Source organism: Lachancea lanzarotensis, scaffold LALA0S01, assembly GCF_000938715.1.
Source record: "Lachancea lanzarotensis genome assembly LALA0, scaffold LALA0S01, whole genome shotgun sequence".
In the NCBI taxonomy this organism is placed as follows: Eukaryota; Fungi; Ascomycota; class Saccharomycetes; order Saccharomycetales; family Saccharomycetaceae; genus Lachancea; species Lachancea lanzarotensis.
This window is the reverse complement of record NW_019212879.1, coordinates 771,275-791,821: the sequence shown is the minus strand read 5'-3', so window position 1 is coordinate 791,821 and position 20,547 is coordinate 771,275. Positions and strand designations below refer to the sequence as shown.

Here is a 20,547-nt window from a genome sequence, read left to right as displayed (position 1 = left end):
AATACTGACACCTAGCTTTTCAGAAAATCGCGAACATTTAATTTACGCGTCAAATCTCCCAAAGACATACCAAAGAAAGCCCATATCGAACCCCACTGCGGTAGCGCTCAAAGGGTGTAATAGCAGCAATGGCATCCATGATCGATAGGTCGATTTTCACTTCTGGCGCGAAGACCTCAATCGAATGCTCTACCGATGGGTCTCGTCTTTTCGCAGTCAATAAAAGCGGATTGACCAAAATCTTACAGTTGAACAAACCGGAGGAAGAGCCCGATGTCCTCGAAACTTGTCGAGACCCTACATCAATTGCAATTTTGTCGAACTCCACTTTTATAATGGGGTCTATGAAAGGTGATGTCAATCTGTACAGCTCTCAAGAATCAGAGAGCAGGCTTTTATTGAGGTGCGCTCTGCCAGTTCGAGACGTGGCACTTGTACATAATGGTAAGACAATAGCCATTGGCGGAGATGATCTCGAGGTTACACTTTTTTCGCTTTCTGACCAATCAGAACGAGTTAAGACAACGTTAAAAGTCGAAGACCAGGTGCGCAAACTGTCTTACAACCCGCAAATGAGCGTTTTGGCGGTTTCCCAAGTCAATGGGAGTATCCACTTCTATTCATTGACGTCAACAACACCGCGTCACACCCATAGGCTTGACCATTGCATAGCCTCGCACTTTTATAATGACGATTTTCAAGATGCACTTCTACAGGCTGTCGATCCTACAGAAGCAGAAGAAGATTCGGACGAAGTCAAAGATCCTGAGTATTGCGACGAAAATAGGGTAAGTTCTCGGGTTGAATGGCATCCACATGGACTGCAATACGCCGTTCCGTGCCAAGACAGATCCATCAGGATTTACAATCTGAAGGATTACGCTCAAATTAAAACGCTTACCTATTCCCAAATTAAGAGAGAGTTTGTTGATATAAGGTATAGTCCACAAAACGGCTCCTACCTTGCAGCAATCGACCTTGACAACAGACTAACAGTCTGGGATACGACTACCGGTGAGGTTCACACCACCCGCGAAATAAAGCACAATATTACGAACCTCAGTTGGGCTCTTCAGTCAAACGATAGTTTGGACCTTCATTTCGGTACCTGGAATGGTGGTATCATCAGTATCAGAAATGTGGCAGAAAACATAAAAAAGCCGCCGATCCTGCATGAAAAGGACAAACCCTTGGAGAACAAGCTTTTTGTCAATTCTGAAGATGAGCATAGCGAGGCTTCCGATCATTATAACCAAGCCGGTACTACAGAGAATGGGCGTGACGACATGGATGAATCGCAAGGTTTATTCACAGACGACGAAGCAAGCGGAACTAAAAGATTGCATCTTAATGACGAGGACGATTTTATTGACGATGATGATGGCGCTGGTTATGTTCTAAAAAAACCAAAGTACCCAGCATCTGCAACGTACAGACCTTCCTCATCCAACAAGGAAATCCGCACACAAAGATTCCGCTATCGTCCATACTCACCAGGAGGCACGCCATTTGGAACGTCCGATAGACGCTATTTGACTATGAATAACATCGGATACGCCTTTACCGTCAAGACAGGCGAGGGTTCATCATCTTCTAGAAGTACCGTTACAACATCTTTTTTCGACTTGGGGCGCTACAAAGAATATCATTTCGAAGATCTGTATGGATACGACCTCTGTTCTTTGACTGAAGATGGAGCACTTTTCGCACAATCCAAAATTGGACGGCTGCACTACCGCGCTCACAACAACGTTGAGTCTTGGAATAAGCTTGTTCCCCTGCAAAATTCCGAAAAAATCACGTCGGTCGCCGCTACCTCAAAAAAAATAGTCGTTGGAACATCACTTGGCTACGTCAGAACTTTCAACTTATTTGGACTTCCACTTGAGATTGAGAAAGTAGCCCCTGTAGTTGCATTGGCTGCCCAAGATTACAAGGTCTTTGCCGTTCATTTTTCTCCGCATCATGGTATCACGTATACCTTATTCGAACAAAATGCCCAGACTGGCAGCAAATACTACAACAGAGAAACATCTTTGCCAATCAAGCTTCCAGTAGACCTTGAAAATGATGATGTTGAGGAGCTGAGCGAAACATTCGCTGCATTCAGTCCATTGGGTATAAAATCTGTCTTTTTTTCGGCTTATGGCGACCCATGTGTATTCGGAGCAGATGACGTGCTTCTGGTCCTTTCAAGATGGAGATCTGTTGCGCAGAGTAGATGGATCCCACTCATGGACACCAAATTGGAGCTATGGAAAAGTTCTAATGGCAGAGAGGTCAAGGATCTGCACGTGTGGCCGTTGGGCTTGACTTTTAATGTGCTCAACCACATCCTAGTGAAGGGTCATCACGTATGGCCTGATTTTCCTATGCCGCTACCGTCTGAAATGGAGGTCAGAGTTCCAATGCTCATTAAAAGTGAAATACAATTGGGTCGCGATGCGGAAAACGAACAAGAGTTACAAATCCCAGTACAGATGGCCGCTGAAGAGGAGTTTGTGCGTTCCAAGTTCATGAGTGAGCTATTGACGGACACTTTAGAGCATGAGGGTGAAGTTTACGGAAACGAGACCCAGATTCTAGCGTCCTTAAATGCAGCCTACGACAAATCCCTACTGCGACTTTTCGCGACGGCTTGTTCGGAACAAGATATTGGGAAAGCTCTCACGTTAGCTCAAGAGCTCAAGCAAGACAAGGCTCTTAATGCAGCTGTCAAGATTGCAGAAAGAGCTGAGCTCATGAACTTGATGAGGAGGGTCAACGATATTCGTGAAGCTCGCTACGAGCAGCAGTTGAATAACGTCTGAACATGACGTTCCATACAACAACAAAGAGCGCAAAGCTGCATGGTAAATTGATGAGCTTTGAAATATAACGGCAAACAACAGAAGTCAGTATATGCACAGTTAAAAAGGCGCTGTTTGTTAGAGGAAGGGTTCGTCAAGCTCACAATGACACGACGATCAGTTCTGCACGTGATCTTTTTTTTTCACCACCTATAACTACTGCGTGAAGAAAATTTGAGAAAAAGCTACAACTTCTACCATGAGATGAGCTAAGACAACAGAAATCCGATCCCTCTTGATAATACCATTAATACCAAGATTTCACACTGGAAATGGCACGTATCAAACCTGACAATAGGAAACGTAAGAGGTCTGAAGTTCGTGAACCCGCTGCGAACGTGGTGGACGAAGAAATCACAGAACCATCTTCGAATGAAGACGATAGTCATGCTGAAGCAGGTTCAGAGGAGTTGGATGGAGAGGAAGAGCTCGATTCCGATGAAGAATTCGAACAGGAAAATGCTGCAGACAAAAGACGTCGTTTGGCAAAACAATACTTGGAAAATTTGAAAACAGAAGCTAACGAAATAGCGTCAAATGAAATTCGTGAAAAATCCGAAGAAAAATATGCCTCAGCGGACGAAGATTACAATAACTTCGATGCCAAGGATCTGGACCGTGAAATCGTGGCGTCCAGATTGAAGCAAGACGTCGCTGAGCAACAGGGACGTATTTACAGGTTTATCGGCGACAAGCTACTCTTGTCAGAAGCCAAGACGTCTTTCAGTCGAGTTGGCGAGAAATGCCTTACCGCTATTTCGTGTTATCAGCCAGTTATAAACAAATTCTCGCACCAGGAATCCCAGCATAAGAACAGCGCCAAGCTTTTTGCCTACACAGTCAGTAAAGACATGGTGTTAACCAAATACGATGTCACAAACTTTGAGTCAAGACCTAAGAAGCTTAAGTACGCCAGAGGTGGGCGTCGTTTCATCCCAGAGAGCAAATTCGAGTATGAGAATACCACGGAGGGCCACTACGATGAAATTCTTACCTTGGTGGCATCTCCAGATGGAAAATACGTCGTTACAGGCGGGCGCGACAGAAAACTCATTGTGTGGAGCACAGAATCCCTAGCTCCAGTCAAGGTCATTCCCACGAAAGACAGAAGAGGTGAAATCCTCTCATTAACCTTTCGGAAGAATTCTGATCAGCTTTATGCCGCTTGTGCCGATTACAAAATCAGGACCTACTCGATTAATCAATTCTCACAACTCGAAATATTGTACGGACATCAAGATCTTGTTGTTGGAATTTCTGCCCTAGGAATGGAAAGATGTGTTACAGTAGGGTCCCGCGATAGGACCGCGATGTTGTGGAAAATTGCTGACGAGACAAGGCTTACTTTTAGAGGCGGAGATGATCCTGAGAGACTCGCGAAAAAATGGATCAAACAAAATACACAAACGACCGAGGATGGTAAAGAAGTACCCCCTCGCAGCGAGGACATCCCCTTGTTCTTTGGAGAAGGAAGCATTGATTGCGTCTCTATGATGGATGACTCTCATTTCATCACTGGTTCTGATAACGGTAACATCTCTTTGTGGTCTCTTGCCAGGAAAAAACCTGTTTTCACTCAGCGTTGCGCGCATGGGGTGGTTCCACTACCGGACTCGACCCAGATATCTGCCGAGGTTCAAGCCGAAAAGCGCGACAAACAGCTCCAAGACAAAAAGATCTCTCATCCTTATTGGATCACCGCTCTATACGCGATCCCATACTCCAATGTCTTTGTATCCGGCTCATGGGACGGTGCGCTGAGAGTATGGAAGCTGTCAGAAAACTTCAGGGAGTTCGAATTGCTCGGTCAGTTATCTGGTTGCAGCGGTGTAGTAACGCACATTCAAGCAGTGGAGAGCGGGAAGCACGGGCGGGAAACGTTTCGCATCTTGGCAAGCGTGAGTAAAGAGCATAGACTGGGAAGGTGGATGAGCAACATGCCTGGTGCCAGAAATGGTATATTTTCAGCAACTATCGAACAAGCCGGATTCTAATTGAAACCGGTAACATATTAGCATAATTAGGTAGCATGTATTATAGTAACATGAACTTTAGTAAAGATGAGAAGAGAGATAATAGTACAATTGATTATTGGTTTCATTATAAGGTCAAAAATATCAAAAAGCTGTCAAGGTCATGGGTAGCCATGACCTTGACAAAATCGTAAAGTGTGGATAAATCATAAGACCCGGTTCTACGAACCATTGGACTCTAAAGATTGTGAAGACGTGTTTGAGAATCTCAAAGAAGTCCAAGTACAGCACCTGCAGCGGCGCCCAGTAGAAGACCGTTGGACGTTAAAAGAGCGCCTGCACCGTGGCTCGAAGCAGTGCTAGAAGAGTTTCGAGATACTGATGAGGATGTAATCTGAGCTTCAGATGAAGAACTTTGAGCTGCAGATGAAGTTTTGACAGTAGAAGTGGAAGAAATAGGCATGGAGGAAGATGAACTTTGCGAAATGGTACTGTTACCAGAAACAGAAGCTTCAACGCGTTGGCCGGTTTTTTGCGAAGTCGGAAAATTAGCTCCTGCTGTAGTAAACGCCAGAGAGGCTGATGCTCGAGAAGCATATACTTCGAAAGCAGAGGCTTGAGAAACTGAGGCCAGGGATGCAGACGCTTGCGACATAGACGCTTGCGACATAGACGCTTGCGACATAGATGCCTGGGACGCAGAAGCCTGAGATGCAGAAGCCTGAGATGCAGAAGCCTGAGATGCAGAAGCCTGAGATGCGGAAGCCTGAGCTGCGGAAGACAGCGAAACAGAAGCTTGCAACATCAAAATCTGAGACGCTGAGATCTGGGATTCCGAAGCCACAAAGGCGAACGAAGCACTGGCAGCACTGGCGGACGAAATCGAGGCCAAAGAAGCCTGTTCTGCAGAAACTGAAGCAACAGACGCCGAGCTGATTGAATGAACAGAGTTCACAGTGGCCGAGTTTTCCGTGCTTGCGTCATTAAGCAGAGATCGACTGTGCGTAAGCCACTGGCTTTGCTTGGCCCGAGCTCGCCTGTGTTGTATAAACCAAAATGGTTGAGGTGTAGGTGGTGGTAGCGTCACTGTTTGCAACACTCTGGCCACTCACAATGCCTGAGGCGATAAGAACTGGCAAAACAGCTCTGACCGTAGTCTTAGAAACCATCCTGTTCGAAAAAGTGTGCTTCAACGGACAAAAACTGCCTGTGATCTCTGAAGTTCAAACAAGAGAGAGGTTCTATCAGAGAGACTAGTGGTGAGACGTAACAACGAGCGAACGACTAAACTTCAAAAGACTTCAAAAACTCCAAACCAAAGAATAGCCAAGTTTTACTTCTCGACGTGCTCCTTTTTGATGATATACTTGAAAAACAGATTCAACAGAATGTCATATCAACCGCTAAACTACAAACAGATAGCACCACTTACACAATTTGTGTTGCTGATATAGCTTTGATTATGGGATTTTCACGGAGACAAACCAAAAAATTTTGCCCAGCAATTGCTCGCAAGACGTTATACTACTAGGTGTTACTGAAGTCAGGCAGCTCCTGGTTGCCATTTCGCGCCCGTCGTTGGAGCATTGATAGTTTCAATTTGCAAAGGAAACTCGGGGCAACTCCTGCCTGACAGGCAAGAAAACAGCGCAGGACAAATGTACCACTTCTAGAGTTTCTGGCGGACGCGACAAGTTTCCAAAGTAAGGTCAACGTTGAAGATCAATTTACCAGAAACATAGTTCGTGATTGTTGATGTTTTTCCTAAAAGGTACGAAATCAAAACAATGTTTCTTGGCGCCAGAAAAAAATGAAAATAAATCACAAAAATTTAAATGCCACTTCCTAGAATCGAACCAGGGTTTCATCGGCCACAACGATGTGTACTAACCACTATACTAAAGTGGCTACTTTTCAGAAAAGACGAATAGCCTTACTGTATCAGCAGTTTTAATAGTCATGTGCCAGCCTTCAGATGCGCTTACGAAACGTGTTCTTTTTATCTTTTTGCACACCTGAGGAAAGTAGAATACTCTCCATATAGTATTTGATTTATCATAAGCTCTGTAATGGCCTTTTTAGGTTAAAAATTAGATTACAGATCTAGTAAGCATACTGGCGGTCTCCATGATAACGAGTCCTCCATGGGTCTAATTTCCTCCTTTATAACGCTTTCGGAATGCCGATTTCTTCACATTCAGTAGACTTCGTGGCCAAGCTGGTTAAGGCGTGCGACTGTTAATCGCAAGATCGTGAGTTCAATCCTCACCGAGGTCGGAATTTTTTTAGAAACCAAAGCGAAAAGCCATGCTAAAGTTAGACGCTCAGAACCAGGTTATATACTTATCCTACATGCAGCAGTAAAACGTGAATATTTCTTAGTGTAAAGACAACTTACCCGATCTATAAACTCAAGTATGTTTTTCCTCTTGTGGCTGGGACTCGTTGTCATCCGAAGAACCCTCCGGTCTATTGGCTCCCCAGGAATAGTAGTCTCTCCGTACTTCAACGTAATCGTATGCAAACTCGCCGATTTGGTCTTCGTCTAAGCCCTGTTCCTCAGCATCCTCGCTGGCTCTGAGTTGCAGACCAGGAATTTTGTTTATCACAAAACAAATGATAGCGGTTACAACAATACCGTAACCGTACACAGCTGCCACGTAAGCAATTTGCTTGTACATCTGTTTGTAATTATGCGAAATCCACCCACCGTCATGGTCGGTGGCCCCATCCATGCCGATCACCCAGTCTGCGCCAAACAATGCGTTGAATATTAGCCCCACAACACCAGCGATTCCGTGCTCCGCCAGAATATCCATGGAATCGTCAACTTTGAGATAATACTTGATCTTGGTCGCAAAGTTACATACCACGCCGGCAACAATACCTTGTATCACAGAACCATACAGTGTTATGCAACCCGAACTCGGCGTAGCAGCCACTAGGCCACAAATAATACCGGAACATAGACCCACGGTCGACCACTTTTTCTCTAGCCTGTAATCCAATAGACACCATGTCATGCCTCCCACAGCTGCACTCAAATTTGTGTTCATGAAAGCGTAAGAAGATCGAAGGTTCGGGCTCAAAGAAGTGCATGCGTTGAAGCCTAACCATCCGAACCATAGCAATGAAGTGCCCAAGGTGACCATAGAAACGTTGTGAGGTCTGAAATTGATGAGCAGGCTTTCTTTTCTCTTGCCTAAAAATGCCGAGTAGACAAATCCTCCTACACTGGATAGAACTTCAACAGGGCCACCTCCAGCCCAGTCTAGTACTCCCCAGCGGTAAGCCCATCCATCAGAATCCCAGATCCAGTACGTGACCGGGCAGTAGACAAGTGTTGCAAAACAGAATAAAAAGACAGTGTGCGGCAGGAGTCTACCCCTTTCAGCTGTACAGCCTGCGATAATGCTGAGAGTCACACACATGAAAAGACCTTGGAATCCGGCAAAGGCAATTTCTGGGTAAACGCTGTCTTCGTCAACTTTCCCGTAAACGTTTCGGAACCCAAACGAGTCCAAATTTCCAATAAACTTGTGATTTTTAGCCGTCTTGGAGAACGCCAGCGAAAACCCCCAAAAATACCACTGCAGAATTCCTACCAGCGTGGCCATCAGAACAATCCATATTTGTGCCAGAGCAGACTTTCTTCGCGTTAGACCTGAGTATAAGAATCCAAGTCCTGGAATCATGATAAAAACCAGCGCGGAGCCCAACAAAATGAACGCTACAGTTGCCGGCTCATAAGTCTCATCCCACACATAACCCATCCTGTTGAAGAAGACAAAAGAGAAATCCGTAGAGGTTCCAGTCTTACTTTGCTGGATTTCCTCCTTCTTTCAGGGACCCTACGCTGATTTTGATGGCCCTTACACGCTGCATCAGAAAGCCTTGAACCTTTTATAGTCCGATGCTTCTTGAATAGTTTTTTTCCCGTGCCCGACACTAAGGCACTTTCCGCAGGTTCTTCTCCGCTCAAAATACCATCCATCTCCACGAACCTTAGTTGACTCAACTGTTTTTCTTACTAGTATACTACAGCTTTGCTAGCCAGATGAGCCTACCCATAAGAGTTCGCAGCACGATTTAGCGCATTAAGTGGGACCCTTTTGAGAAACCATGCGCAGCAGAACTGACAAACAACGATAAGGTTGTTTTTTTTTTTCAAAAGACACCAATGAGAAGCAGGAAACGGAAACTTGTACGGCACTTTAAAGTGGAAATGAAAGTAACGTGCTTGCCTTTGCTGATAAGGAAAGGAATGCCAGTGGATGCACATGATAGTCAGATGGGGTGGCTTTTTAGAGTTCGCAATAACGTGCCATTTTCATTCATTTTCTCGTAATACTTTGGACCGCTTTTATGGCAGGCAATCGGCCAATATGGTAATACGTATTCTCATTCAACTTCAAAATCGATGGCTTGAACGACCAGAGAATTGGTATATTGGCGCGTCACTCAGGAAGTGGAGAAAAGCTGTTTTTGGATGCTCCCCATTGGGTACCGGATACACGTTGTATGTACCACTTGTTCCGGTCCCTATGGTGTTGAAAGAAAACCTTATCACGTGCTGAAAATAGTGGTTACGTAAGCACATATGCTTATCTAAGCATGAAATGGTACTTTCTGTTGTACTCGCGTAAAAACCCTCCATTTCCCATAATAGCCGCCCAGGTACGGAGATGGTTGTTTCGGCGAGATAGGGACGGCTATTGATATCGCGGTAGCTCTCTGTCTACAGCTTACGATGTTCTGGTACCAACACAGCTTCGTATACCGGCTTTCTTTTATTTTTCAATTGTCGTGTTACCTGTGAAACGTGTAGTTTACTCTTGAAAGAACGCAAACAGAGTAGTTCGAGTTGCTACAAGAGCCCAAAAGGCTTGGTTGAAACCTTGAAGCTCACACATTAATCTCAGAACCCCAGGAAAGTGCTTGTACATTGATTTATCGTGCTCTCCCGCTGTATGGCTCTTCTTTGGATAGTGTTCCTATTCCAACAACACCTTGAATTCAATAATTATTGATTTGTTATAACCTTCTACGAAACCTTCAAAGAGATATATCAAACGCTCTATTCCAAATGTATAGCAGGCGAGATCTATGAAGTATATAAAATCGACTCCAAAGACCTTTCTATAGCCTTTTGTATATGCTTGTTATTGACAATCTACCCTTGGACATCACGCAGGAAGATTCTCTTCCCGCAAATCTCGTGGTGCTGCGAAACGAAGCGGCCATTACAGCCGTGAATAACTGTAACTCATCTCTTCTCAATAGCTTCGACGTACACTTGCAATTTGCGAGTGCACTTCTCAAATATGGTACTGAAACATCGAGCTCGCATTTTGACGAACTGCAGTGCAAGGTGATCACGAATATGGCTTATTTCCTGCAGCAGATCGCAGAAGGGCTTGCTCAAAAAGCGTTCACAGAGGATTCCAAAGAGGCATGGGCAAGCAGTGGCTTGTATAATAAAAATGCGATAGGGCTTCTGCAATTTTTGCGTCGATTAGATCTTGCTAACAGCCCTCAGTCTTTGGGGCTGGTGCAAACGTATATGAAATGCTGGACGATATCGCAACAGCTGGGTGTGGTCATGCTATCGCTATCAAAGCTCAGATCCCGTATTTGCGATACACCCAATACCAATGGCGGTGTCAACTCTGCGAAAAATTCAAGCAATATGCGTTACGATCGGCTTCTGGAATTTCAAGAATCTGATCTGAAGGACTTGGCCAAATCGAGCCTGCTTTACGCACGCTTGTGCATCGGATGTCGATCTGCGTGTTCACAACTGGCCAATACCCATGTTTCAAGTGCATGTGAGCCTCTGATACAATATCTCGATGCCCTCACTTTTATTCTGCTGTCACTGGATCGCTACAAAAATGACGATTGTGGAAGCGCTATTGGCATGTTGGAAGCAGCAACCGATTGTCTGTCGACCGGCTTAATTACCTCGAAACAACTCAAGCTTATACAAGAAACCAGGAAACTGAAGCACAAGTTTTCGGCAAAGTGGAATGAGCTGAAGTCCGAAAGCACGAGCATCAAAGCAAAGATCAATCCTTTCAAAAGAAAGAACGATTCAAAACCGACAGGACTTCATTATTTCCTGCAATTTACATTGGAAGACTTTATCATTCCCTTAATGATTTTATTGCATTACCGGTACTTAAGGACTAATGATAAGGTGTTTTTCCAGCCAATAGTCCGGGACCGCCAAAAACTGCTTAACACATGGCCGCAGGGTAAGACTCCCGATTTAGTTGGTACGACGTGGATTTTTGACGGAGAAAAACTGCGAGAAGAAATCAATCACGGTGCAGGTAGCGAATACTACTAAGAGCCATGTAGCCTTTGTTTTTTCTAACTCACTAGCGTCTACGGCTCCCAAATTCTTTGATAAATTTACGTTTGGACTCCGTGTTCAGTTCTTTGCCAACGAGCCGAAATTTATCTCCGCCCACAAGTGCTGCACGCGCTTTTGTCAGCTCTGGACCTACCGATTTGATAATTCTACACTTGTAGCTGACACCCTGGGCTGAAGCTCTAACCAAATATTTCCATTTATCAAGTTTCAAAGGCGTGGTGAGAGAGCTATTGATTTTCAAAAGTATGGCGTGAACCTTGACATCAGCAGCTACTTGTCTGTTGTTATTGTCACCGCTGTAAGACGTAGAACTTGCGGTATTTATGCTTTTTTGGCCCAAGAATTCATCCCATGTTTCCTGTGTTAGACCAAAAGGTAGCACACTTTTTCCGTTCGAAGTCGTACCTTCAGCGAACAAATACACAACGTGGCCTTTTAATTGAGACTTAGTCTTAATTTGTTGAAAGTGAGACTCATCTTGGCGCAACTGCCCGTTATTGAGAGCGAACTGTAAAAACTGCCAAATACCCAATTGAACGATTCGAGACTGCTTTCCGTTTCCCAATGGCACGCAAAATGCGACGGGGCCCTGGGCTAAGAACCACAATGCAACCGCATCAAAAGGACTGCTACAATTCGCCAAGTAGATACCGCTGTCAGCGGTAGGCAATTCTCCCCGTTGGTCCCGCTTCTTTACACCTTGAGTTGTCAATTGCGAGCTCCAATTGACCAGTACTTTCAAAATGGTCGGCCATATGTTTTTGGAGATAGATTCGGGCAGAATCAAAGCCACAAGCACCAGAGGCAGCACACATATGGCTTTCAGCACGAATTTCAAGTTGTTGAGAGCTCCTGTCAAGCCCCTCTCTTGCGACAAAGGAGGTGGCGTAGGTACAAAGGGTGCAATCCCTGTGCCCTTGTCTCTCCAATTGGTGAATTTTTCCATCAGGAGTACTCTCTTACTCTATGGAGAGGCTTCACTCGACGGAGCGTTGATAGTTTGATGGTTATACTGCAGCATAGATCATCATCAATGCTATTTAATTAACGACAATATCAGACTAGCGTCTTTTTGGGAAATAATGATCACTTTTATCACTCGCAACGTCGTCATTTTTCAAGTCCATTGAGAAGACAAAGAGACGGAAGAAGCTATTCAACGATCTCTAAAACTGCGTGTCTGTCACTCCATCATTGTAAGAAGTATCACTTTCTCAAGGAATACGACAAACGTGGAAAACTGAAGAGTCAAAAATGAATTGACCCGGAGAAAACTTTCTCTATGTCCAGACAAATACCTTGGTATCCGAGCGGCTCCTACCGACAAACATTCATATTTCATAGGTGAACTGAAAGCATTGGAGACCCTGCTTTCCTTGTACAGTTATCAACTTGGATCACGTGCTTTTGTTTTATTGTAGTTATGTACGAACCCTCGATATCGACTTATACGAGTGAAATATATGAGATTATGGTCAATCGGCTCAGCTTACTTACTTCATTCACACTCACACTGCTGTAGACAACACTCGTAAAGGCCTATCCTAAGGTCTAAGTACTCGAACTTGTTCTTGAAGCTCTAGGCTCACTCTGGAAATTTTTTGGGTTCTGGTATGTCACTTCCCGATGTTTTAAAGCGAGGCGATGACTTTTTATCACAGTATCCGCGGACCAGTCCGCTATGGCAATTGGGATCGCATGCCACTTGTCTTTTGACAGTTGGGATCTCGAAACTCATTTTGAAAACATTCTACAATGTGCAGTTAACCCATTTTGAAAGACTTGAGACTGCAATAGATCGCTCAGTAAGTGAGAATCGTGGATTGATGACTGTCATGAATCATATGTCCGTGGTGGACGACCCATTCATATGGGGTGTTTTCCCATGGCGAATCTACACGGACCTGGATCATATTCGTTGGTGTCTTGGTGCCCACAACGTTTGCTTTCAAAAAAAATCTCTAGCCACTTTTTTTTCGCTCGGCAAAGTGCTGTCTACCATAAGATTTGGTGGTGGGCCTTTTCAAGGCTCCATTGACGCTTCAATCAGGCTTCTTTCACCAGACGATACGCTAGATCTCGAATGGACCCCCAGCTGGGCTCAAGAAGAGAAGGAAACACCACAGCAAAAGCAAATGAGCACACTAACGAAACTTGCGCAAGACTATACTCCTCCTGTGAAAAGAAGCAAACCTTCGTGGGTCCATGTCTATCCAGAAGGTTTCGTTTTGCAACTTGAGTCTCCCTATGCCAACTCCATGAGATACTTCAAATGGGGCATCACCCGTATGATTTTGGAAAGCACAAAGGCTCCCATCGTGGTTCCAATCTTCAGCACAGGGTTCGAAAAGATAGCTCCTGAGTCTGCAGCGGGGACGAAAGTTGAACGGTATCTTCCGCGTAATTTTGGAGCCGAGATCAAAGTCATGGTCGGTAACCCTATAAATGACGAAATAATAGAAGCATATCGCGACGAGTGGAAAAAACTAGTCGAAAAATACCATGATCCAAAGCATCCAACTGATCTCACCGAAGAATTGAAGGTCGGTAAAGATGCACAAAATTTGCGGAGCAGATTGGCCTCGGAACTGAGGGCACATGTCGCAGAAGTTCGTCATGAGGGCCATAATCTTCCGATCGAGGATGAGAGGTTTCAATCCCCTCAGTGGTGGAAACAATACACAGACTCTGAGGGTAGCTCAGACCCAGCTGTCAGATTTATTGGCAAAAACTGGGCAGTAAGAAGATTGCAAAAATTCTTAAATGAACAATCTGATGCCGAGTCTTCTGAAAATGACACTAAATCCGATGCCAAGAAATGACCTCTCTATTTATATATCCACCGCACGAATATATTCAAATGCATAGCCACGAATGTGACGTTTTTCACTTCATCATCTGGGTAGAATTCACTTTGGCAGCGAATCGCAATGAGTTTAACGTTTCTGGCAGATTTTTCAGAGAAGGGGAAACGTTAACGAACATTAGCGTCTTAGAATCTCCGATCAGCGAGTACTGTAACAAGTAGGTCAACTTGGAATTCCGGAAAGGGATGTGCCGTTTAACAGCGTCCTTGGCACCCAGGGCATGTACAACATCACCAAGACAACTCAATGACTTATTGATATTTTGAGTTTCCCGCAGTCGTTCAGCTTCCGGTTGAGAGGAGTTTATACGTTCTGAACCCGCCAAATCCACCAAGTTGAGTGTTCCCACAGAGTGCTCGCCGGATTTGGAGTTATATCCCCGGAGTTTTATAATGAAAACACTATGCGATCTTGAAGATCTTGAATTAGCCTTCGTTGCCGCGGTCGACCGCATTTTCGAAGCTCGTGAGAGAACATCACTGATCATTTCTTGACTTGCAAACTTGCAAGTGGTCGCGTTAACGAGGTGGGTTGTAGAAGATTCGGCGTCATGTCTAATCTCCAGTCTAGCGCTATCACTCGTTTCCTCGTACTCTCCGTCCTGACCTTTCAAAAGGTCTCTTAGATTCTCGTTGTAGATTTCAATAAATTGTCCGGAAATATCGTAAGACCACCCTAGACTTTTCAGTTTGTCCACCCACAGAAATATATGGTTTAAGGTGGATGGTATAATACCGTCTTTAGGGTTGAGCATTGTATATGTCTTACCAGAGCCTGTCTGGCCGAAAGCGAAAATGCACACGTTGTATCCATCTAAAGAGCTTTGTATCAGTTGCCCTATTTCGTCAAAAACGTCTTTGTTAGAGTCCCGTTCTCCGAATATTTTGTCGAACGTGAAAGTATGAGACTTCGAGTCTCGTCGAATGTGCATTTGCTGTGTACCGCCATCGTCATTGAAATCATCTATCTGAATGTTTGAAACTTGGTTAGCCTCTTGATTTGATCTAGGTCGCAATCTGCAGAATACGCGTATGTTGCCTCGCAATTCCTGCAGTTCATTGTTAAGCTTCCTCCTCATGGTCTCTTCTTTCATCAAGATTTCTTCGATTTCTCCTAGCTCAGATGTGGATGCAGAAATGTACTTTTTCAAGTCATCTCGTTTTGCTAACGATTCTATCGAACCACGGCTAAAAGTCTCTGTATCATTTCTGATTTTTGCGTTTTCAGAGCGAAGTGCCTTCAGCTTTTGTTCCAGCTCTTGCAAGCTAAAACTTAAGCGCTCAAAATCTTCGTTCTTTGCGCGGAAGGCAACTTTGAGTTTTGAATCTAGGGCGGTCCGTAAAGAATCATTTTCTGCACTCAATTCTCTACTATTTTCGATAAGACCATCGAGTTCTGCTTGGTGGAGCCGCAGTGCCTCTTCCTTGCTTAATTTGTGCTTTTGCTCGCATTCTTTGAGAGCATCCTGAAGAATGGACTTGTTATTGGACACCTGGAAATCTAGGCCGGAAATTTCCTCTCGCAGTTTTTCACGCTTCTCCTGTAATTGTTTGATTCTGGAATGTCGGAGAACTTCAATTTTCTGTCTGTATTCGTTTTCTCTTCGATTCATTTCTGCAACGCTCTTTGCTCGTAGTTGTTGCCCCTCTAGTTCATGGTTTTTCACCATGAACTTAGTTTTGGTATTATGTTCATCGCGAAGCTTCTTTGCATCATTAATTTTAAGTTTGAGCTGTTGTGATTTGACATGTTTTTCCTCCTTGTAAGTTTCCACTTTCAGTAATACAGCTTTGAGTTCATTCTTGTTTTCCATCAGCTCATCTTTGAGCGTATCCAGTCTCGCTTTCTTTTGAAACATTACATCCTGTAAGTCGTTCAAAATTCGGATATTTTCTTTATAGAATGCTGTCATATGCGAAGAGCTTTCAGATCCTTGTTCTTCGACTCCACAGTGAGCCATATAACTGTTATCACCATTAGTTGCCTTAAGAACATCATTTTTAGGCTTCTTCGTGTGGGATATAATGCTTTGATGCTCCGAAGCACTAACTGGCAATTGTTTTGGCGATGAGCTTCTCTTGCGATACTTGGGAGATTCTGTAGCGTTTGGTGATGGTATTCTGGACTCTGCGTCTCCTGCAACTTGTGCTTTTGACTTAGTGGGCGTTCTTGGAACTTCGTTGTTCATTGTTACACCTAAACCAAAGATTTTGGAACTGCGGGAATCATCAAGGTACCTAATTCCAATGTAGTAGACCGATAGTAAGACTCCATGAATGGGCCTGATCTGGCTTAAATGACGACGTCGGTAAAGAAAGGGTGTGTTAAAAGGACTCAGCTCAGCCACTGGCGGGAAAGTTGGTAGTGTTTTGTTTTCGTGATTGGTCTCTCGAGACATGTAATTAGAACGCGTCAGTAAATTATTATCTGACACTACGTATATAGCGACAAAAACAAAGTGTATAAGCTGAACGAAATCAAATACGCATGGCTTGTCATGTTAGAGCCCGGAAACTGAGACACTTGTGCTGATGAATTGGAATGTGATTATTGTAGCTCCTTTTGAGACACTCTTTAGCTAGTGTCGCATTCATAATCCTAAATTTTCCGTCACGTGACGAGATGACAGCGACGGAATTTCAAGGCACACTTGTATCAACTACAGTTTACTGATTCTCCAACGATCATCGGACTAACAGCATTGGGTGGTACCATCTAGCCTGTCTGAGTTACCGTGGTTGTGCTCATAGTTTATACAAAACTTTTCAATGATGGAAAGAGTCTCAATTGTATTAAATGGCATAGTGTCATTAACGTACAGGAGCATTCCTTTGACGCTAATCAGCTGTGTAGGCTTTGAATGACACATCCTTCGATAAACTGAAGTCTCCAGGGCATAAATGCGTATCTTACCAAGACACGCCGGACTCTATATGATTCTCTTAACGAGTATAGGCACTTATTCCCTTCTATTACTGTTGTTAAAGAAAAGTGATGTTTAGTGGATTTAAATTTAATTTCGGGAAGGAGAAACTGCGGGGACAAAAATGCACTTGACGACAATTGCGGTCTTGATAAGGTGCTTGAAATGGGCCTCCAAATGTCAAATTTGCTGGAAAACGGATTCTGTGACACTTCCGTATTATGTGACACTTCGAAATCAACGTCATCTACTCACTTTCTCATATTTTTAGGCGAAGAGACATAAGATCAAAGGTGTTTGTCTCATCATATAAAGCTATTGATGATTGAGAGCTGTCACAAATGCACTCCCCCAACAAGCTAATTTTATCTATGGGTCTGTGGAAGGACTCGATGATGTGTTCGTATATAGTGATCTATTGTTTTGATTTCGAGATGGAATGTCCTGGAACTATATTATAGCTTCAATAACTAGTAGGGCTAAAACTAAACTGTCTTCGAGTGCTCACCTATTGCACTCGATAAGCTTCAATTGTATTTCGTCAAAGGTTGTTGAATATCGCACTAAAAGTTCTGGTCACGTGCCTCAGCTCATCGATTTGATGTATATTCTCAATAATATGTTAATACTTCGAAAAATTTTAGAATAATGGAGCTCATCGCCTTTGAGCACCTCCGAATAATCTGTACAAGCGAGCTGTTATGGTGGGATCAAAGGGTTCTTCGAACCGCAAATCAACCGCGAAAACTCAGGCTAATAAAAAGATCGAGAAACCTGCTCAAAATGTCACTCCTGCCAGTGACAACAAGATAAACCCTGAGACTGAACAGAATGATAGTCACAACGGCAACTTAGACCACGATAATGGAGACTCAGAGAACCAAATAAGTGGCAGAAAGAGTGAGGACGACTCTGGTGCTCAAAGTGAGGATTTGGCAGAAGAAGATGCCAGTGGAGAAGACTCTAGTGAAGACGAAGACGAAATTTCCAGTGACGACGACAGTGTAGACGAAGAAGAGGATGATGACTTTCCCAAAAAGAAGAAAGCGAAGCTTGGCAAACATAATGACGGGTCCTCAGACTTCTCCACAGCCATTAATGCTATTCTTGGATCACATCTCAAAGCACACGATCGAAAAGATCCGATCATGGCTCGTAAGAAGAGCACAGCGAAGAAACTGGAAAGTGATAAGCTAGAAGCCAAGGCTAAAAAGGCCATTTTGGTGGAGAAGAAAAAACTGCTGAATAAAACCAGAACAAAAGATATCATACCAATTGCATCTGCAGAGACAGATTCCGGGGTCGAAATAAGGGAAGTTTTGGAGAAGGAGAGACGACTAAGAAAGATTGCACAGAAGGGTGTTGTGAAACTGTTCAATGCTATTTTATCCACACAAGTTAAAACCGAGAGAGACAGTGCTGAAAGGCTCGGTGATATTAAGAACCGTGCCGAAAAGAAGGACATGCTCAACGATCTATCAAAGGAAAAGTTTTTGGATCTTGTAAAGGCTGCCGGAGACTCATAGGATATGCATAATACGCGTAGCACATCTTTTTAAAAAGCATCCACCTCCAACTTATCTACTCTGCATATTTGTATAATAAATTATAGCCTCTAAGGTGGAAAATGATTTTAAGAAATTGGTGTGTTCAACACCACTACCTGCCCCAGTGAAACCTGAGATGTGGTAGAGGAAAAAATTACATTGCAATTACTAGAGATATTAATATGCTAGGGCTTGTTTAAAATCCGAGCCCGCCGTTAGAGTAAGCCATAGGCTTAACGTTTGGATGCTCAACTGCTCCGAATGTCTCGACCATTAAGTCTTCGTCATCATTCCCATTCTGGCCTATTACTCCCATGCCTGGAACAACGTGGATGATACCACCCAAGTTGCCTTGAGAATCGCAGTAGTTTGGCGCGCTAAAAACGGTAACCAGCTTCTTATCATGTTCGAACAACACACCACCCATTCTGACTTCATGGGACCTGAATATCTTGGATAACTTGTTTTTGGCGAGGAATTCAGCCGTGATGTCGGGTCCAAAAGAATGGCCCAATCCTCGTTCTGAGGGTCCCAAACCCTTACCAGCTTGCGGGTCAGACCATAGCAGCTCCATGAAGGGACCCTCTCTTGGTGGCTGAGAGAATCTATCAATGCTTTTGTAATCTTTCAGCGATACAGAACTGTCAGCGCTGAGACCACCATGCATGACTAGATATTTGTCGTTGATAACAGTTGCAAGAGGAAGAGCCTCAAAACTCCTAGAAAACATCTCGAAAATCCGCTGAGAATACTTGTGCTTACACTCGTCTTCAAATCCGTAGATTTTATTCATATTATCGGTTTCATGGTTGCCTCTGTTTATGAACATGTTCCCGGGAAATAAAATCTTCAGGCAGTAGAATAGAAGCGCAACTTCACAGGACCAGGAGCCACGGTCGACAAAGTCACCATTGAAGAGATAGGAATGTTTTGAATCAACTTTGCCGAATTTGCGGAAAATGTTCAAGACGTCGTAGAATTGACCATGTGTGTCACCGCATACAGAAATCTTGACGTCGGTTTCAGTAGCGTTGTTGAGTTCAACAACTGACGGTTCCATGTGAAATAAACGCTCTGCATGCGAAACGATGGCCGCTACGTATTTTTTAGGCAGATTCTTACCCTTCAGGAACAGATCATTCACCATAGAAGAGACGAACTCCTGGGACATATTCGTGATCTGTGCTCCGGCGGGTTCATTTTTGTCATTCACCAATTGAGTTAATTCCAACGTAGGTCCCTCATACTTCAGGAAATCGGAGTTTCCATCGAAAGACGAAAGCTGTACTGTTGCACACGTATTTATTTTCGCCACATCACCATCCCCAGCGATTGCTTTCATGAACTTCTCTTGACGAATGAATTTTTCGCATGTTTCTAGGGCTTTTAACGCTGCAGATTCATTAGGTTTTAGCTGAAGAAGCCTTTTGAAGTCTTTGCGTGCAAGACTAAACTCTAAGAGTCCAACATGTGCCAGTCCTCTTCGATGCAACGCCTTTATGTTTTTCCCGTCCAGTTCAATAGCCTTGGTGCAGTCCTCCACTGTGGTGAGGAAGTTATCGAGCTTCAGTCTTGCAAAAGCCCTATTGGAAAAGTAAATGCTTTGGGTGTCGTCACGCTCGATGGCCTTCGAATAACTTTCCACTGCTGCACTATAGTCTTTTTGCTTGATAAATTCATTGCCCTCATTTTTGAAGTCTAAGGCTTCTTGGGCTGCTTGTGCACTCACCACCATCGCAGAGAATAGCTTTGAGTGTCTATATTTCTGGTGTTGTTCTGTTGATGCAGTTGAAATTTTTCGAAGTCTTGAATAAGATTCAAATTTTAATTAAACTGTAATGCACTGTAAGAAACGCAAGACCCTGTTTGAGTGTTTTTAAAGTCCATTGAACACAGGAAAAAATGTGTGTTTCAAGAAAACTCATTTTGAAAAGACCCAGCTCTTCCCTCTCAGTTGATACCAATCTTTTCATATAAATGGTGTCTTTGATCGTCCTAATCACAATTTC

General features: G+C 43.8%; 9 protein-coding genes, 2 non-coding genes and 1 pseudogene across 12 annotated transcripts; 6 read left to right on the top strand and 6 right to left on the bottom strand.

Moving 5' to 3' along the window:
* Positions 1-128: 128 nt before the first annotated feature.
* CTF4 (LALA0S01e08306g1_1) lies at positions 129-2,810 on the top strand (the record flags this gene model as incomplete). Its single annotated transcript, XM_022774482.1, has 1 exon — positions 129-2,810. One exon carries the CDS (start codon positions 129-131, stop codon positions 2,808-2,810), a length of 2,682 nt encoding a protein of 893 aa, XP_022626575.1.
* Positions 2,811-3,121: 311 nt separating this feature from the next.
* Positions 3,122-4,843, top strand: RRP9 (LALA0S01e08284g1_1; the record flags this gene model as incomplete). The annotated part of the gene is made up of 1 exon (XM_022774481.1): positions 3,122-4,843. One exon carries the CDS (start codon positions 3,122-3,124, stop codon positions 4,841-4,843), a length of 1,722 nt encoding a protein of 573 aa, XP_022626574.1.
* A 247-nt stretch (positions 4,844-5,090) lies between these two features.
* On the bottom strand, positions 5,091-5,991 carry LALA0_S01e08262g (annotated as a pseudogene). The gene is given in 2 exon segments: positions 5,091-5,810; positions 5,812-5,991. Coding segments are annotated over 2 exon segments (900 nt in total).
* Positions 5,992-6,658: 667 nt separating this feature from the next.
* LALA0_S01e08240r lies at positions 6,659-6,730 on the bottom strand. Its single transcript has one exon. It is a non-coding gene; the product is annotated as a tRNA-His (tRNA).
* A 295-nt stretch (positions 6,731-7,025) lies between these two features.
* LALA0_S01e08218r lies at positions 7,026-7,099 on the top strand. The gene has a single exon. It is a non-coding gene; the product is annotated as a tRNA-Asn (tRNA).
* Positions 7,100-7,233: 134 nt separating this feature from the next.
* On the bottom strand, positions 7,234-8,595 carry MEP3 (LALA0S01e08196g1_1; the record flags this gene model as incomplete). Its single annotated transcript, XM_022774480.1, has 1 exon — positions 7,234-8,595. One exon carries the CDS (start codon positions 8,593-8,595, stop codon positions 7,234-7,236), a length of 1,362 nt encoding a protein of 453 aa, XP_022626573.1.
* Positions 8,596-9,977: 1,382 nt separating this feature from the next.
* Positions 9,978-11,174, top strand: LALA0_S01e08174g (LALA0S01e08174g1_1; the record flags this gene model as incomplete). The annotated part of the gene is made up of 1 exon (XM_022774479.1): positions 9,978-11,174. The coding sequence occupies one exon, from the start codon at positions 9,978-9,980 to the stop codon at positions 11,172-11,174; it is 1,197 nt and encodes a 398-aa protein (XP_022626572.1).
* Positions 11,175-11,205: 31 nt separating this feature from the next.
* LOA1 (LALA0S01e08152g1_1) lies at positions 11,206-12,147 on the bottom strand (the record flags this gene model as incomplete). Its single annotated transcript, XM_022774478.1, has 1 exon — positions 11,206-12,147. The coding sequence occupies one exon, from the start codon at positions 12,145-12,147 to the stop codon at positions 11,206-11,208; it is 942 nt and encodes a 313-aa protein (XP_022626571.1).
* Positions 12,148-12,814: 667 nt separating this feature from the next.
* Positions 12,815-14,023, top strand: TAZ1 (LALA0S01e08130g1_1; the record flags this gene model as incomplete). Its single annotated transcript, XM_022774477.1, has 1 exon — positions 12,815-14,023. The coding sequence occupies one exon, from the start codon at positions 12,815-12,817 to the stop codon at positions 14,021-14,023; it is 1,209 nt and encodes a 402-aa protein (XP_022626570.1).
* A 64-nt stretch (positions 14,024-14,087) lies between these two features.
* Positions 14,088-16,256, bottom strand: KAR3 (LALA0S01e08108g1_1; the record flags this gene model as incomplete). Its single annotated transcript, XM_022774475.1, has 1 exon — positions 14,088-16,256. One exon carries the CDS (start codon positions 16,254-16,256, stop codon positions 14,088-14,090), a length of 2,169 nt encoding a protein of 722 aa, XP_022626569.1.
* A 1,436-nt stretch (positions 16,257-17,692) lies between these two features.
* RRP15 (LALA0S01e08086g1_1) lies at positions 17,693-18,517 on the top strand (the record flags this gene model as incomplete). The annotated part of the gene is made up of 1 exon (XM_022774474.1): positions 17,693-18,517. One exon carries the CDS (start codon positions 17,693-17,695, stop codon positions 18,515-18,517), a length of 825 nt encoding a protein of 274 aa, XP_022626568.1.
* A 217-nt stretch (positions 18,518-18,734) lies between these two features.
* PPT1 (LALA0S01e08064g1_1) lies at positions 18,735-20,273 on the bottom strand (the record flags this gene model as incomplete). Its single annotated transcript, XM_022774473.1, has 1 exon — positions 18,735-20,273. One exon carries the CDS (start codon positions 20,271-20,273, stop codon positions 18,735-18,737), a length of 1,539 nt encoding a protein of 512 aa, XP_022626567.1.
* Between the last annotated feature and the right edge of the window lie 274 nt (positions 20,274-20,547).